This window comes from Choristoneura fumiferana, chromosome 5 (genome assembly GCF_025370935.1).
Source record: "Choristoneura fumiferana chromosome 5, NRCan_CFum_1, whole genome shotgun sequence".
NCBI classification, from domain to species: Eukaryota; Metazoa; Arthropoda; class Insecta; order Lepidoptera; family Tortricidae; genus Choristoneura; species Choristoneura fumiferana.
The window spans coordinates 20,060,484-20,080,110 of NC_133476.1; the positions used below are offsets into that span (position 1 = coordinate 20,060,484).

Consider the following 19,627-nt stretch of genomic DNA (forward strand, 5'->3'; position numbering starts at 1 on the left):
GTGTTTACCAACAGAACTTTTTATTTATTGACCAATAAATAACTGTAAGTACAAGGGCCTGAATACTTTAAACAATAGTAGGTATTTAAAGCGACTGCTGCTCTCAAAAACTTCACATTTCCTTACGAAACTAAGTATGCGAATTAACTCATAAAATTGAATTATTCCAAGTTCATAAGACAATTAGCACCGTGTTTCCTGAAGCTAAACTTAAACTTAATCAACATGTATAAAATTGTATAAATATCTATCTGTACAATGCATCGACCGTCGCAGCCAGCTGGCGCCGCTAGATCAAAAACAATAAGAACAAAACCTTTGTACTATTGACTGCTACCATTTCCTTTATAATAAACATGAGTATCATATGTTACTTTATATTTCACATAAGATATCTTTACAATATGCAATATATAAAAATGGCATCAGCAGAACATAATACAATTCGATTGTACAGGCAAACATTACATTACAACTAAAGAATTCTAAAATGGTGAGCAAATGAAATAAGTTAATTGTAAATCAATATATTAATGCCAAACAGGCGACGTTAATAATATAATAAAACCGGTCGGTACAAATAAAAACTTGTTAATATTAATATCAAACTTGTAAATGGACGTTACAGTTACCTAACAACTACCTTAGCCCTACTGGAAGCACTTATTGCAAGTACGATAACAAGGGAATAAACAATTTGGTTACATGATGAACACTCAATATTTGGCGATGACAAGGTGCGGTAAGGCCGGGCGCGGAGCTACGGATATTCACAACTCGACATATCTATTATAATTTATAACATTACTTTTGTACGCCACTACTTCTACCCAAACACTATTATAATATGATTGTGATTGTGCTTTGAAAATGCGAAATGGCAAGTTAAATAACATAGAGTTGTCATTGTCACAAGAATATTGAACCCTAACAAACTAATAATAATGTCATTTTATACAACAACTAGAAATAATATTTTGAGACCACAATAATTATTTAAAAACTATCAGGACAACTGTCAGACAGGACGGGAATGTCAATTTTGAATCACAAACATTTGGTCTCACAAAACGATAATGAAGTAGATGATACATGACCAGCATTCAGTCTTAGAGCTTTTTATAAAATCTCATTGTCAATCGTTAATAATATATTACAATTTTTATATTACATTTTGATATAGTAAATGTCATATAAAATCATTAAACGAAAGTACCGCGCAGCAACTGATCAATACCAGGACTATCGTTAAAACAAATCTTAAGTATACATATAAATTCATTGTACTTAAGCTCATACATTGTTCGTACCTAACGCTATACAATGTATACATGCTATATTATATACAAAAGGCACTTGCTAACTGTCACTACAGCTACAAAAGAGTAAGTACATCAAAAACCTAACCTATGCCATAAATAAGGGTCATTGCCGACCGGTGCAACCTCTTGTGGTGCAGGAATGAGATCGGCGCGTTGTATCGTTTTTACAGATATGTAGTGAGCATACGTTCTTGCATTTATAATAAGCAACAAGCTTCTACCCGCGGCTTCGCTCGCTTGAGCCGTTAGGTCTGACATTGAAATTCCGAGGTTTTACTAAATTGCCAAAATTGTATATCTCAACACTTCGTATATCCCGAAATTCAGCCACAATACAACATTTCGTATTAGCGTTAAAGTTAAAAAACACACACAAACATTTACTACTATTACTGGGATAATAGGATAAGTACAGGAAGGGGTTTAGCGTTAATGGCTCATTCCTCCTAATGGTCGGTCATAATGAAACTATCAATATTCACGTCTTATAACACCTTTTGAGCTACAACTACTATTGTCATATTTTCAATTCTACATAAAGGTACACCCACACCAAGACGAAGCAATATTAAAACTTGTGTGATATTTTCGTCGCCAATAGCCCGTACAATCAGAAAAAGACATATGAAAATCCAATTTATCGGATACAATAATATCGGTGAAGTTGTAAACTTGGGGAAACACTTTACGTACATCAATCTGCTGAAATAAGAAAGTTATACTTCGTATCTTCGGAGTAAAGCAATTTTCAATCTTATATTTTAAAAGATGAAGTTGCTGAAGTTTGTTTAGAACTATCCTCAGCGGCACACAATTTGGCCCACCCTTCATACAAAATTACCGATTCTGCATACATTTGAGGGCCAGATTTTTTGCTGCTCAGTATACACTCCAAAATATCGGCGGTTGCGTCAGTCTTAATCTTAACATTAATTTTGTCCGTATGATATTTAGTATGTTTCCTTCCCTCTCAAATCTTCTGTTATAGAAAAGGATAGAGTAAACTAAAGCCGTGGCCAAAATTATCCAAACGCGTTTGACAGATCAGTATGCACAAATATTGTCACAGTTCAGTGCTGTTCTTATGGCTTTGTATGAAGGCAACGATATTTTGCATGAATACTTGTAGTTCCTCACTTGTCCATTTTCCAATGTTAATTGTTTTACACTTAGTTACATCTATAACATATTGTTATTTACCTAGCTGTAAACATTTTTCTCATTTATGGCAACATTTTACCTGTCAAAATAGTTCAAATAATTTTCATCCAGACTACTCTACTCAATTAGTCAATTTTGTAATTTTCACCCATATTAAATAAAAAATCTACGAAATAGGGTGTCAATATGAAATGCCAATTGGTTAATTGGTATTTTAAGGTACGGTGCCCTAGCCGCTAGCTGGCTAGCCTATACATGCATACATGCCGCTGCTGGGCACAGGCTAGACTGAACTCAGAATAAGGGTGTAAACACTAGTGTTAGCCAGATGGTGCAGTTATTTCTCCCTTTCCTTCTGAATTTGCCTCAATATCTAATCGGGAACAGTTAATACTAGATTGTTATGAGTATATGTTACATCTAGTATGAGATCTATTTCATTAATGCAGTCAAAATTTTGGCAGTTACAATATGACATAATGTTGACACTACAATACTTTGTAATTTAATTAATTTTATACATCTTATTTTTAATAAACAATTTCACGAATCCTTTTCAACCAGGAAGACAGCAAACACAACTTGTTAATTGATTATTGTTACAAAGAAGGCTATAGGTACAATAATAAATTTACGTAGAAATAATTAAGGCGTCTCGTTAAATAAATTACATAGAGCTGCGTCGGGGCTTGCACCGAATAAGTACATAAATATCTCTTATTTTTAAGTTGACGCATTGCTGCTGGCATCTTACGAACGTAGTCTTAAAAAACAAGAATAACATGGTCGCAACTTGTACACATCGAAAAACTAAATTATTAATAACAGCAGAAACACTAGTAGGTATATAAAATTAAGTTCAATATCGCCATTCTAATTTTCTTTCCACTGCGAAACTTAAAATTCGGTCAAATGTTCAAGCTCACTTTTACAAGATTTAGGGGCTGTTTCACCACCCATTGTTTAATTTTATCCTACGGATAAATGTGATGCCGTCTCTGTATATTCGAACAAAACAAACAGAGACGGCATCACATTTATCCCTCAAATAAATTTAATCTACGGATGGTGAGACAGGGGGTTAGTTTTGATTATTATCAACTGTTTTTGAAATGCATACTTTGAGTCATATCTAGGCACTTTTTCCTTTACATAGCGAGGAATAGAAATATAATGCGAGCTAAAATTGCGACACAATGTATAGGTAGTACCACCAAAGTTGAGGTCACGCACACAAGAACATGTCGCGTAATGACAGCCGGATTTTGACATTTACTCATTAATTTCATTCATTCTCCTTTTGTGCAATCAGTTCTTTTTGTAGCTGTGAGTGTAATCAATCATTCACTTCTGGTGAAACTACTTATATTAATTTTCACGATTCAATAGGTATGCAAATTGAAATTCGAGTTAATTGTAAAAGGACCTATTGCAGTGGTTATGCTTTATATAGATTTAAATCTCTTGTAAAAATGAAGTAAAAAGTTAAGCTATAAGCACGCAAAAAACGGATTTCAATTGCCAAAAAATTCGGCTGTCAACTGGCAAAAAAATATAATCAATTGTAAATCTTATCCTTTCTAATATTATAAATGCGAAAGTAATAAGATATTTCAATACTTTTTTATTTAATTTATAAATAAATCAAAGCATCACATATAATATAACAGAGTTATAAAGGTTTGAAATTCATAGATTAGACAGAAAGATTTACTACCGTGTAACGTCAAACGCAAGTTTCACGAAGAAATCCGTTTTAGAAAGAGACAGATATACAGATAAAAAAAGATTAATATAATTTTCATCTGAATTATCTTTCTTTGCTAAACATTCTTTATTCGCTAAGTATTTGGGAACCCCTGCCTTATTGTATAGTGACAAAGCACTAGTTCTGTAAGTTAGTTCAGTTACAGTACATTCATTAAAAAAGAAACCTTGTAAGAGTGAGTTGAGACCTTAGAAGCTCTTGTTGACTTTAGCGGGCGCGTGCTTCGCCTACGAGTGGGTTCTGTAGCCACAGTGGCGTGGAGGGAATATTTTGCTGTAAGACAACCCAGAGAGATAAGCGTGAGTTAGGTATGTCTTCGAATGCAATTCCTCGGAGTCAGTACAGTCAAAGAAGCTGAATCCTGTGCCAGGGCTACTGATGTCATATTGATTGACATCCCATAAATCTGACAAGAAATCATAGCAAAATTGATTATGAAAAAGTGCCACTCTGACTCCGGTCCGCGATTCACTTTCCTCGACCACATACAAGTTTTGTCATACTTGTCATTATAGTCATGCAATCCTCATCACAGATATCAAATCTAAGCAAGCTGATGGGAATCGAGTTGTCACGACGCCACGCCACTGGGAGCCAGTAGGTTGTATATGTATAACTCAGTCCAGCAATTAAAAAAGATACCTTGTAAGAGTAAGTACCTTAGAAGCTCTTGAGCGTGAGTCCTCTCGCAGGCAGACTGTTGGCTTTGGCAGGAGCGTGCCTCGCCTGCGAGTGTGCGACGGCGATGCTGAGACACTGCGCCCACTCCTCGGCGTCGCCCGCCGCCGGCTTCAGGATCAGGGTCTGGTCTCCCGTGAAGATCTCGAAAGCCTTGGGGATGTTGCGCGCGCCGCGGGACACTTTCACGGACCGGATCTGGTTGATGTCTATGCTCTCGCCACCGCTCTGTAAGATGAGGTGTGATGTTTGATCACTTGTTGTGTGTTTTCAATTTGAGCGCTGCCTCGTTGTGGACGTTGAAGGATTTTAGGAGACAATAGTGGTTGTGCAACGAGAAAAATATAAGGCGTTAACTAACCATTGAAAAAATCTCAAAGGGGCCGGTGGGCAGAATAACTTTGAGGACTTATCTAAGTTGTAGTTAGTTGGACTAAATAGAATATAGCTTATCAAATCAATCAGCCATGTGCTGGCTAAAGTAGTATTTCTTTCAACCTTTTTTGTAGTCTAATCTAATGTACAGCTCACCAATCGAAGAATAGCGTCGAGAAGGCGGGGACTCGGAAATTTCCTCGGACTGTTTTTCAAAGCAAATTTAAATTGTAGTTACCTGACTTAGCAAAATTATTTTGAAAAATCCGGACGTGCTACCTCGAGTTCGACCGAGTTTTAGAGGGAATAGAAACCACTAGACTACCACAGCTTTGGGAACAGTTGCCCTCCCCCTCGCCGCTGCGGGCGCACTCACCGCGCCCTTGACGCTGAGGTGCGCGCCGGAGAGCGTGAAGTACCGCGTGCGCCAGCGCCGGAAGAGCCTCCAGCGGCCCTTCTTCTCGCGCAGCGTGCCCTCGATGACGGGCGCTCCGGGCTGCAGGAAGCCGGGCGCGCGCTCTGGGTGCGTGCACAGGAAGCAGCCCCACGTGGCGGCCGTAGGCGACGCGTCGGCCTCCAGCGGCCGCGTCAGCGAGAACACGTCGAAGAACCCGGCCACCAGCAGCTCGTTCAGCAGCATCTCTTGCTCCTAACAACATTGTACAATGGCACTATGTAGTTTATCATTTATGACGAAGACTGTGTCGTGCAACTTCGTCCGTAGCACGCAGAAATATTGCACCTGGGGTAAAGATCAGTCCACTCCAAATCCACTTATCTGTCATACGTAAATACCGCGTATCTGCACTACATGTAGTTTTAGGGGAAATAATTTTAACTTCATATCTGTTTTTTATTTCAAAGAATTGGAATGAAAACTGAAAATTGGCTAAATTTATCAAATATTTGGCGGAGTTATTTAATGCTAGTTACGCTGATTTGCACTATCCTGGACGATATATTAACCTAACATAGAGTAGCTTTCTATTACCAAAAGAAATTTTAAAACCAGTACAGTAGTTTCAGAGATTACTTTGTTCACAACTTTGTAAGAAATCTCAACAGAGTTCTTTACCACTTAACTAGAGTGAAATTCATAAAAAAAATATCCATGTTTTTTTTATTATTTTTCTCGTATTTGTAACGCCAGTTGGGTATCACATGTTTTTTTTAAATATGAAAACGAAATCAGGCATTTAAAGGATTAAAAGTGGATAGGGCGGGTTCAAACTAGTGTTTTATTTACGCGTATGGGTGCGCCCTTTGCCACAAGGTTTAAACCAAAGCGGGTGTAAGCGCGTATCCCAAAAACTACCGTATACTTGTACGCACAGAAAAACCGCTAGTTTGAAACTGCCCTTACACAATATCGAAGCCAGCAATCAGACCTTGATCCCCGGGAACGCGCTAGTGACCAGCGTCAGGAAAGTCTTGTTCTCGCACTTGAGTATATCCCAGCAGTGCTTGAGACTGGAGACGGAGGCGTCCCTGGAGGAGAGCGCGGCGGCGTGGCGCGCCTGCAGCGCCAGGAACATCAGGTGGATCCAGACGCGCGGCGCGCGCGTGCGCATCGTGAACAGCGTGCGCGCGTACAGGCAGTGCGGCCCGCGCGTGCCGCACGCGAACTGGAGACGCGCTTGCTTCTTGGACCGCTGCTCTGGAGGAACGAACCGATACTCATACTCTCATTCTAGTACTAGAATCTAGTACGTAGACGCTCCTCTCTTAATTATATTCTATTTTTTCTAACATGATTCAAATGACAGATGCCAAACTGACGTAACTAGAGTCCCTCCTACTGTTACGCAAACTATCGATACTTTTGCATGTACCATAGCCAAATAAGCTAAAAGTGTCAATGACCAGTTTCTATTGTTATTGTTTTAACATGCAAACGATTATCAACTTTAGTCCATATTGACCTTGCTAAAAGTCAATAGCATTATTTGTTGTTTTAAACGTTTATCGAACTGAAAGTATATTTCAATTTAAAATATAATATATTCAACACTTGGAGTGTCACTTTCCGACTCTGACGAACAATCAATAAGTTCGTTTATTTTACCGCTTTTATTTTTACTGATAACCCTCCTCTAGCAATTGCGGCCGATTGAAACAACATTGTAAAGGCGTTCATTAAATACTGATAACCCTCCACTAGCTCTACGTTAATATTACCCAATGCCTACGCAGTAACTTAACAATTTGTTAGCGAATTTTGAGTTCAAATAATCGAACAATCAGCAGTTTTTATGTGATTTAATTTTTTCAAGCATTATTCTCTGTTAGAAAACATAAAAAATAGTACAAATAGAGTATAGCTATTATTAAAGCAGTGTGCAACTGGCTACGATGTTTCACTTGTGTCCTCTGACGTGATTGGTGACGATGACGAGACTTATATCCGGATTCGACCACAAAATACTAGACTGTATACCTATTATCTATTTAATCGTATGGCGTAAAACATTAAACAATTACACTAAAGAAAGAAACTACAAACTAGCTATAAATCCACATTCAGGGTCCCAAGCCACGAGATTGTGTCAGGTGTCAGATTGTACAGATCTCCAGGGGAGCCCGAGTACCTATAAAATCGGTTGACTCAGTTGTTTATAGCCAACGATTTAAACGATACGACGGACGAAGCGGAACTGAAACACACCCCACCGCAGTTAGTTGCACACGCAAGGTATACATGTATACATGTGGTGAGATAATATAACAAATCGTCACTACTTTTATAAAACTTATGCCTCGAAATCGATAATTTATCGTTAACTTTATGCACATTGTTTTAAGGTTCAATTTTGTTGACGTATTGATTTGAGAAACGAGATTTTTTTCAAAGCAGTGACGAAATATGAAATGTATGCAAATGGAATGGAACGAAACCATTCTGACGCGACACAACACATCAGACAAATTATAAATCGGCTTTACTTCACTAAGTGAAAAAATAAATACTCAACCCTGACGAAATAATAATTTATTAACCAGGATTAGGGATCAGGGTTTCATTGGAAACAAAAACCAAAACACTGTTGAATTAATCCTACCTTCAATGGTGCACTTGGCAGGCGGTGGCAGCCTCAGCGACACCATATCCATATAAGCCTTGATCTTATCCAGATGTTTCTCGCAGAAGTGCTGCACCGTGTCCCTCATGGGGTACGGCTCGAACACGCTGATCCTGTGGTTCTGGTTACTACTGGTATTGATCATGGTGACGCTGGTGTTGTTGGCGCGGCGGGCCGTGACCGTCACGCCGGGCGTCACCACGGACACGTGGCCGAGCGCGGCGCCGTGCGTCACGGACACGGGGGATGCCAGCGGCAGCGCGTCCGTGGACTTCCCGGTGAGAGGGTTCACGGATATGGACTGGGGCTGGGGCGGCGGGTTGGTTATTATCGTGGGGCCGGCGTTCTGGGATTAAATAAAAAGATCATATAACTATGATGAGAATGAGAAATGTACTGACAGTTCGGATAGATGATTATTTTAATCAATCAAAAAAATGCTAGAATGAATTTTTAGACTCTTATGAAGTTTTATGAAGCCATACCTACTACAGTTATTCTAGCGTAGTAGGGCGATAAAGTTACTACAGGTTATTTATTTTGCACAAAACCGGTACACTTTATTTTCCATTTTGCTTTTTTTTACGGTTCTTCTGTTCCGGTTTTTTCTCAACTAAAAGTGAAAAAGTTGTATTCAATTGTTCGCATCGCTTTTAAAAAGTTTTTATTGTCTACTGTACTTTTTTTTGTAGTAAAATATAAACTACTAATTTAGAACCTAACTTTGGTTATTAAGATTTGTCTGTATATTAACAATTATGGACCTCGTAGTTGTCCGAAATAAAAAAAAAAATCTTATTAGAAGGTCCCGCAGAAGAAATATTTTTGAAGCAGGCTTTTGTTGTAATGACGGCAGAAAATGAGATAAGTCAGGGATCACTCACGTTAGTGGTGGGTCCGATGTGTATGGTGTGCGCGTGCGGCTGCGGGGGCGGGGGCGGCGCGCGGGTCCCGCCCACCGTCACCGCCGGCAACGGCGCCGGCTTCGCGCCCTTGCTGCTTGATGCCACTGCACACAGACCAAACAATAAACCCTATTACTACAGGCAATTAAATAAATAAATATTACGGGACACTTGACCTAGGTCAATATTTGGGACTAGTCCCAAAGTAAGCAAACTTGTGTTACGGGTTGTAGGCAAACGGATAAAAATACTTTTCACAACACTGCTCGAAAATATGGCCATAGATAACCTAAATCCAGTATCCAAAACTGCCTATATATGTATGTACATTTAACAGCTGACTCATTTATGGCTCGCTAAACACGACGAAATATTTTTCCCGGGCGTGCTGAAAACGACAATCGGACCAATCAAAAGTAATCGTCTGCTGCATATGAAATTAAATTTACCAATGACAATGCGTCATTTTTGACTTTTATTAGGTGTTTTTTTCTTAAACGCATAATATGCACAAAATGCTTTAAAAAATGTAAGTATGAAAAAACGCCTCAGCATCGCAGCAGATCGGACACGACGAGGATGACGTTTTTATTTTTTAAATATGTGGTTGGGTACTGGGCACTTCGAAAACGGACTCGTTTAAAAAAAATATGTCACAAAAGAATAAGAAAAACTAAAATCGACGGGAGCAACGCAGTCTTTGGATTGTTATTGTATGTATGTAAATTATTTATTGTATGTACATTACAAAATAAGTAAACAAACACAATTGACAAACAATGAAATATATGTACAAAGGCGACCTTATCCCTTTAAGGGATCTCTACCAGTCAACCTTTGAGTGGATGAGAGGAGCATTCAGTCAGTCAGTCAGTTGTTTGTTTTGTAAAAGCACAGTGTTTAGTCTCGGCCAAAAGTGCAATAGATGAACTCGTATTATCGAAAGTCTCCCCTTCGGGTCGGCCTTCAAACTAACTCGTTCATCTATTGCTTACTTTCCAGCCTCTACAACAATGTCCTATAAATAGATAGATACACACTTAAATTCATATTAAACATCCAAGACTCGAGAACAAACATTCGTATTCGTATTCGACCGGAGTTCGCACCCGGAACCTCAAGCTTCGTAGGCAGGTTCAGTTACTGGGCTGGGTATAAGGTAGTCTAAAATTGACCAAGTAAAATAACATACAGAGAATAATGCTTTGTCATCGTATTTTCTCGGAAAGATTCGTATTAGTGCTGTAACGAATGTCATTTTATGAACATTCGCGAATGCGAATGCGAATGAGAATATCTGCTACCGACATTCGCGAATGCGAATATTCAGTTTTTCGTTCTGGCGCCAATTGTCTATGGCAGTCTTGTTCGAACGAAGTGCGTTCCGTTTGTATTTTGTTACGAGAATTACCCAGTTTATACGAATGCATCGCAAAGTAAATAAATAAATAATACCAAATGATTAAGTGAAGACTGATAATGTGATTACGAGGTTATTTTTTTTTTGTTGTATAAAAAACAAAAGAAATTAATGTATTTTGATTTTATTAACCTACATACTAATATCTAATAATTGTATTTTTTCTGATATTCATATTCGCAAAACATTCGCAGAAATTTTGCGAATGCGAATGCGAATATGGAAAGATAATGCGAATATTCGCGAATGCGAACGCGAATGCGAATATGGAAAGATAATGCGAATATTCGCGAATGCGAATGTGAATATTCGTTACATCACTAGTTCGTATTCATCTTGCTTCCTCAACTAACTTCCTGAAGTTTACTGAATCTAATTGATTAAGCAAGACTAATCACACTAGCCCAATTTGTAATTTAATTTTTAAATTTGTCGTTTTTTTATTTTTCTTTTAAATTAAAGATGTCTTCTTGAGTTTACCTGTGTTAGTGGACGGCGTGTGCTGCGAGTTTATTTGCTGCGAGGAAGACAGCCGCGTCATGCTTTTGTGCAAGCCGCCCACTGAGCCGCCTGTAACGGTACATTACATTAAATCACGAACAAAGACATTATAAGGCTGAGACCTGAGAAGAACTGAGACCATATTATAAAAATAATGGGGCAGGGGTGCTAAGAATCCCCGGGTGGAATAATATTAGAATAGGAACTTGGTATGCTAGACTCATTTTGTTCTAACATGATTCAAATGACACATGATGATTATGTAACTAATTTTTTATTTTTTCCAACAGAGATATATACTCGTAATGCTTGAAAAAATGAAGTCACATTTAAACTGCTGATTGTTCGAATATTTGAACTCAAATTTGACAACAAATTGTTAAGTTACTGCGTAGACAGACACTGTGTTATATTAACGTACTTTCTTTAATGAACGCCTTTACAATTTTGTTTCAATCGGCCGCAATTGCTAGAGGTGAGGGTTATCAGTAAAAATAAAAGCGGTAAAATAAACGAACTTATTAATTTTCAAGATTGTTCGTCAGTGAAAGTGACACTCCAAGTGTTGAATAAATTATATTTTAAAATTCAAATATGACTTTCAATTGGATAGCGTAACGTTTAAAACAACAAATAATGGTATTGCCACTTTTAGCACTAGGTACATGCAAAAGTATCGATAGTTTGCGTAACAGTAGGAGGGACTCTAGTTACGTCAGTTTGGCATCTGTCATTTGAATCATGTTAGAAAAAATAGAATATAGAAGTTTGAAGCAGTAGGCAAAATACCGGGAAAGCGGCGCCCTGTAAGGCGGAAGAAATTATGGCTGCGGTATATTAGGGAGTGGTCCGGGATCAGCAGTGGCTCAAGATAGGCGATCGTTGTAAGTTGAACTGAGTCCGTGCGGCGCCCGCTCCGCTCTCAGTGGAAGGTGAACCTTAAGCTTGCATTGTTTCGTTTCGTCAGACCATAAATGAATTAGTAGAATAGAAATGTCTCAAAATTCGTATTGAAAAATAATTTCGCGGTATTTGGCCGCGAGAGGCCGCGTGTCGCTGCGTGTGACTGCATTTGGCCGCGTGAAGCGGCGTGTGGCCGCGTGTGACCGCATTTGGCCGCGTGTGGCTGCGTGTGGCCGCTGTAGCATAGCATAGCGGCCGCGCGCGGGCCGCTGTAGCTAGCGGGGCACTCACCGGCCACGTTGAGGCGCGTCCCGGAGCGCGGCGCGGGCCCGGGTGCAGCCGGCCCGTGCTGCGCGAGTCGCCCAGCTTGGCGCGCCGCGTGTAGCCGCCGCTGCCTGCCGCTAATATCACATTTTTTTAAAAACATAAAATAAGCGCAAAAAAATATATAGAAATAACTACTAACAAATAAATGTTTCTTATTCTTATTCTTATTCTTAAATACATATAAATTAAAATAAATAATTAAGTGCCCTCACAGGTGGTTTGGGATGTAGCGTTGGCGGAAGAGGGAGCGGGAACGGGCGCGGGCGAACCGTTCGCGCCGCCGAGCTTCACGATGGTCACGCCGCCCGACGTGCGGTTTACTTCGCTGCTGCAACAAAAGATAATCGGTTTTAAACTGTTAAATGGTAGAGAGATGCCAGTTTAGGTCTGAAACTACGAATAAATAATAAGTCAGGAAGCGTAACTCAAAACAAATTCCACACAAAAAGTGGCCATACCCAAAACCAAAACGCCTGAAAGAATAATCCACTCGCTTTTCATAAACTCGTCTGATTTACAGCCTCGCGATGTATTGCAACTTGCACAATTCTTCTTGCAAATCTTAACTGGGATATAGGAAAGTAGAGCCGACCCAATATTATAAACACACAATAACCAAAACATAGGTACTAGGTTTAAACATAGGTTTACTTTATGTTAATTTTGCAATGGTCAAAGGAGCCAAAAGTTCCCTGAAATAGGAGCTCCGCGAAGTGGAGCACAGTCAAATCAGTTACAACTGCGCGTGCGCGCGCCATGTTACCTGTGCGCGGGGCGCACGGCGCAGAGCACTCGCTCGGTGAAGAGCGCGGGGTACGCGCTGCAGAGCGCGGTGCACTCGCGCACCAGAGCCGCGTGCGCGGCGCCACCTGTCGCCATCTCCTCCAGGATGAAGTTTAACGCCTCTTGCGCACGTTCCTACACAAAAAAGTTAAAAATATTAGCATTAGAAGACAGAATAACAGGTATTTTATTTATCAATTTTTTTAAATGAAATGATAAAAATTGTTAGAAAGGAACCCTTATAGTTTCCAAATGTTTATCTATCCGCCTGTCTGCCCGTCCGCAGCCTTACTTAGTCTTTGAGCAACTTGTCGTTCTAAGGCTACGTACACACGTACTATGCGCCAACCGTGCAGCTCGAGCGCGCTGTCACTTTTTCGAGCGATACTTTAAAGAGGAACAGCACGCTAATGAGGGCTATCGTTTTTTGTCTCACTAGATGGCGCACTGTTGCGTGAGGTTTTTAAGTGTGGCTTTCAGTCTGTTATTACGGGCGTTAAAACAAAGTTTAGACTGAGGGGGGCACTGACCTTGCTGGTGTACCCGACCTGCGCGAGCGCCCGCGACGAGCGCCACGTGCTGCGGCGAGGCGTGCGGTGGCCGCGCCGCGACTGAGGGGGGCACTGACCTTGCTGTGTACCCGACCTGCGCGAGCGCGGCCGCGAAGCGCACGTGCTGCGGCGATAATGCGGTTCAGGTAATGCACTGATATTCACTGACCTTGCTGGTGTACCCGACCTGCGCGTAGCGCACCGCGACGAGCGCCACGTGCTGCGGCGAGGCGTGCGGCGGCCGCGCCGCGCCTGAGGGGCGAACTGATTGCTGGTGTACCCGACCTGCGCGAGCGCGGCCGCGACGAGCGCCACGTGCTGCGGCGAGGCGTGCGGCGGCCGCGCCGCTCACTGAGGGGGCACTGACCTTGCTGGTGTACCCGACCTGCGCGAGCGCGGCCGCGACGAGCGCCACGTGCTGCGGCGAGGCGTGCGGCGGCCGCGCCGCGCAGCTGAGGGGGGCACTGACCTTGCTGGTGTACCCGACCTGCGCGAGCGCGGCCGCGACGAGCGCCACGTGCTGCGGCGAGGCGTGCGGCGGCCGCGCCGCGCACTGAGGGGGGCACTGACCTTGCTGGTGTACCCGACCTGCGCGAGCGCGGCCGCGACGAGCGCCACGTGCTGCGGCGAGGCGTGCGGCGGCCGCGCCGCGCACTGAGGGGGGCACTGACCTTGCTGGTGTACCCGACCTGCGCGAGCGCGGCCGCGACGAGCGCCACGTGCTGCGGCGAGGCGTGCGGCGGCCGCGCCGCGCACTGAGGGGGCACTGACCTTGCTGGTGTACCCGACCTGCGCGAGCGCGGCCGCGACGAGCGCCACGTGCTGCGGCGAGGCGTGCGGCGGCCGCGCCGCGCACTGAGGGGGCACTGACCTTGCTGGTGTACCCGACCTGCGCGAGCGCGGCCGCGACGAGCGCCACGTGCTGCGGCGAGGCGTGCGGCGGCCGCGCCGCGCACTGAGGGGGCACTGACCTTGCTGGTGTACCCGACCTGCGCGAGCGCGGCCGCGACGAGCGCCACGTGCTGCGGCGAGGCGTGCGGCGGCCGCGCCGCGCACTGAGGGGGCACTGACCTTGCTGGTGTACCCGACCTGCGCGAGCGCGGCCGCGACGAGCGCCACGTGCTGCGGCGAGGCGTGCGGCGGCCGCGCCGCGCACTGAGGGGGGCACTGACCTTGCTGGTGTACCCGACCTGCGCGAGCGCGGCCGCGACGAGCGCCACGTGCTGCGGCGAGGCGTGCGGCGGCCGCGCCGCGCACTGAGGGGGCACTGACCTTGCTGGTGTACCCGACCTGCGCGAGCGCGGCCGCGACGAGCGCCACGTGCTGCGGCGAGGCGTGCGGCGGCCGCGCCGCGCACTGAGGGGGGCACTGACCTTGCTGGTGTACCCGACCTGCGCGAGCGCGGCCGCGACGAGCGCCACGTGCTGCGGCGAGGCGTGCGGCGGCCGCGCCGCGCACTGAGGGGGGCACTGACCTTGCTGGTGTACCCGACCTGCGCGAGCGCGGCCGCGACGAGCGCCACGTGCTGCGGCGAGGCGTGCGGCGGCCGCGCCGCGCACTGAGGGGGGCACTGACCTTGCTGGTGTACCCGACCTGCGCGAGCGCGGCCGCGACGAGCGCCACGTGCTGCGGCGAGGCGTGCGGCGGCCGCGCCGCGCGTCGCAGCGCCGCGCCCTGCTCGCACACCAGCGACACGCGCGCGCGGGACACGCACACTATCAGCTTAACACGTTAAAAAAACATATTAGTTAGAAAAACAAAAAAAAACCGCTTTAATAACAAATCGAACATTTAGGCCCAGTCCGCAATGCGAATTTTTTCCGGGCTGTTTTTTTCTCGCTATACTGCAAGTAACACGTTGACTCTTAGACCCGGTCCAGACGCAGCGTTTTGCGCGAGAGCCCTCTCACTAGACACGATAAGCGCCAGTGCCGTCGCGCGCAAAACGCTCCGTCTGGACAGGGTCTTATACGAGTATTCGCACTGGTGGGAAAAAAATCGCAAAGAAATTGTATGTAAAGCACGGAATATAATTCGCGCGAATAAATATCGCGCGGTGAAAAATTGCAGTGCGGACAGGGCCATATTCATCTATGCAAAGACAGACTCGCGAAATCTACAACTCACAGAGCCCCTAGTAACTACAATCATTCAAAATCATACCTGCAAGAGATCCACGCACATACACCCCGGATCATTCTGGCTGGTGGTACTGGGGCACAGATAAGACAACAACTGCGGTATACTCGTCTTGAGCGCGTCAGGGCGCCGCGCCGCGATCTGCTCGAACAGAGCGAACAGGGAGTTCTTCTCGACAGGCTCGGCGTGCGGCAGGAGAGACACCAGCGCCATCACGTGGCCTTCCAAAGGCTCCGGGCACACTTCATATAGGTTGGTGAGGATGCGACTCAGTGGGTAGTTTCCTGTGTGAGTGAAGCGTATCTTAGTGAAAAGGGAGTCCCAGGCAAGTTTGGCGGCAAACAAAAAAAATAAAAAATGTGTTGGTGACACATTTTACAAATAAATAAATGTCTGTTGTAAATACCTAACAAGCACTCACATTCGCGCGCAAACATTCGTACATTGTACAAATGTTTTCACGCAAACAAAAGTGGGAATCAAACCTAAATGAATGCGTTGTCAAAGGTTCGAGGTTCGTAGCGTCTCACATCGACGTCGAAATCGGACAGGATAAATTTATTAGAATTCATGTACCAAATTACATTTAAAATTTATTAGGAGATTTTTTTCTAGGTGTATGTAACCATAATGAGCCAATCCAATGGCTGTATGAGCTAATTCCCAACCTGTACTAAGCCTGTGTGGAAACTATAACTCAAGCCGCTACATATAACTACCCAGTTGAACATATGTATATACTCGTATGGACTCTCACCAGTCATGATAGAGTCCATGATGGTCTGCACATGCGGCTTGAGCAGCCCCGCGTGGTGCACCGCGGCCAGGGACAGGTAACGCGCCATGTGCCGGGATATCTCCCGGTTGCCCTTGTGAAGGAATTGCACCGCTACGGGCAGGAACAGCTCCATTACGTTCTTGTTGCCGCTGATCTCTTTGTCTGGTTGGATAGGGAATGATACCTGGAAAGCGTTTAAATGTTTTATTGTATTTATAATTGCTTATTAAGCTTGCCAGTGACGATGCAAGGATGTGGAAGACCACTCTTTGTTTGGCTACCAATGATAGAAAAAGACCTCTAAGAACAAAACTATGCATAGTCGTAGTCGTCTATGCGTCACTGCTGAGTAGAATAAGGAGCAGCCCAAACAGCATCTCAAAGATGATAGCTGATCATGTTGGTTGTCCTGTTTTAAACGAAATTATTTTAAAGGTAAAATCCAACTTAGTTTTTAAATACTAACATTATTTTTAAGATTGCTACTAACTAATTATTATTATTATTATTATAGTTAAAATTTAAGACAAGGGAGACTGATATAGATGAAGGTATGATATGATGATGATGATTGTAATTTTATTGTATTTCTTAAGAATGAAAACAAGTTGACTGAAAGTGCAAGAGGAATAAAATCGTTACAATTATTACATACATTATTCAAATTATAAATCCAGCTTAGCAAAACCAGTTAATTATCAATTAGTTAAATACATCAATAAATTTGTCATTCAACGATTGATACAAGGCACAAACAAATACTAATACTATTCAAATTATCTTGAGACATGAATAATCGTGATTTAAACAATTCAATTATTAAGGGTTCCATGTTAACATTTGCTCATTTCCCCCATGGTATGGGGGTGCCATATTGAATATTTGCAGTATTTACAGAACCCTACACTCTGTGTTGTCAGACATATACTTAAACTTTATTGTTTTAGAATATGTTCAAACATACCAAAACAATACAAGCGATCACATCAGATGCTATTTTGGCATGAGGTGGGTCATCATCTCGCAGATGGCCAATGGGCATCAGGTTGTGGTGCAAGCAGGACTCGAGCAGTGCTACTAGCGCCCCACAATATTTCTCCAACGTCCCTGTCTCCTTGATGCAAGAGGTCACACGGGTGACACATATCTCTATTAGGGCTTGGTCATGGTCGTTGCGGATATAGTCTGGACGGGATGAGATCTCAGTTATTTGTTTTAGCTGCAAGAGACATACAACATTCAGTAAGGAATTATTTTAATGTAGGTAATAAAAAGTGTAATGACAGTTTTCAAATGGTTTACGGTTATTTATATTAGACATATTGTCTACAGGATGTTATTATGAGGTAAGTAGACACAATGCATTATTGGGATTTATATTAAAGATAATGGCTGTCTACATCCCGTAAAAATATATCTTGAATTTCTTTTATTTTACTAGTAGATTTTATGCTAATATCTGTTACAAGTTAAGAGCCAGGTTTAATTATGTGATTTATCATAACTTAGTCACAGAGCCAATTACAATAAAGAGAATCACATTAAAGGTGATTAACATAATTAAATTGGCTCCACTTCTTAATGTGCTACAACCATGCAGTAATAAAAGTTAAATATAACGGTTCAGAACTACCAAAAATTATCTTTCAAGAATATGCAACATTAACTTGTTATTCACATACATATAGCTACTTTTAAGGAGATGCGACAGCTTGCCGTGAATGTTATCACCTCAAAGAGTTCATCCAGAGATAATTCTGATTTCTGATAACAATGATTATAAAATACACTTTGGATAAATAGATGCTAAATAAAACCTAGATGGGATATATTTTTAATATCTACCAGTGGTTTAGGCAACAATACAATATATGTACACAAATAAAGTCTCTGTTTAGGAAGGATAACAGCTTACCACTTCATTCAAATCGTCGACGATCTGGGAGTCGTGAATGGAGAATAAATCGCCGGCGCGGGTTAAGTCCCGCTCCGTTAAGACGTGCTTCAACAGCTCGTGCATTGTCACGATAGCCTAGGGTTCCGACACGGAGCCCCCAGCCACTAAACTAGCATAGTATAATCACAACCAACTAACTACTTCAACCGACACATCACACTCGTTTCACAAAGAACTTTTCAGCACACATGAATTTATATCTGTAATAACATTGGCTTTTAAGACACTCAAATGTGGCGAAAAAACATTTCTATCAATATTTCAGCTATTTTAAAGTAATTAAAACCAGACGAGCGAGATTATACTTTCGATAGGAAAAGTAACATTATCGTTCCGTTCCTTTCTTTTGAAGATTTATTTATGATTTTAAGCAATGCGGAGATACTTATTTAAAAAGCATAATATTACTAACAAAGTACAAAAATACAAGATTCTATTATTCCTAGAATAATATCCTCTTTCCAAGATTTCAGTTATAAATTTCTATTGAGCACTTGTTTACATTTCTTGTATTCATTGGCAGAACGGAACGAATTCTAGAAACGTCATCAACATTCCAAAAGGTACTTTAAAGTTCAAACTTCTTTATTATCGTATTTAAATGTTATTGTTATTATACCTGAAAACTTGACACCAAATTAAGATCCATAAATGCAACATTGTTTTTATTTTCTTTTCAAATTCTTCTGTTATTTGAAATTTTAGTTGTAGGATACTATTGTTTTAATAATATTATGGTTATAGTAAGTTTTAGGTCTCTATAAAAAACCTAGTTCTCATTGTCAAATGTGGGTGACACTCTATCCCTGTCCGGATAATACGGAGATGGAAATACCGACCGACCCTGTTTTTCGTGTACACGCCCATAGAAGCTCCTGTCAGTCAGGGCTTTAAATACCGTTAAAAAGTGGTAACGTTACCAACTGTCAAACCGATTTAACGTTAAATGATAATTAACGTTAAACGATTTACCGTTACT

The 19,627-nt window shown here is 42.5% G+C and overlaps 1 protein-coding gene across 1 annotated transcript; it reads right to left on the reverse strand.

Moving 5' to 3' along the window:
- Positions 1-3: 3 nt before the first annotated feature.
- Positions 4-19,138, reverse strand: melt (ventricular zone expressed PH domain-containing protein melted). The gene is given in 15 exon segments (XM_074088363.1): positions 4-5,157; positions 5,681-5,953; positions 6,693-6,961; positions 8,364-8,730; positions 9,269-9,393; positions 11,190-11,279; positions 12,405-12,434; positions 12,437-12,514; positions 12,653-12,768; positions 13,204-13,358; positions 15,350-15,496; positions 15,938-16,197; positions 16,671-16,875; positions 17,656-17,910; positions 18,607-19,138. Coding segments are annotated over 15 exon segments (2,721 nt in total). The 5' UTR covers positions 18,712-19,138; the 3' UTR covers positions 4-4,911.
- Between the last annotated feature and the right edge of the window lie 489 nt (positions 19,139-19,627).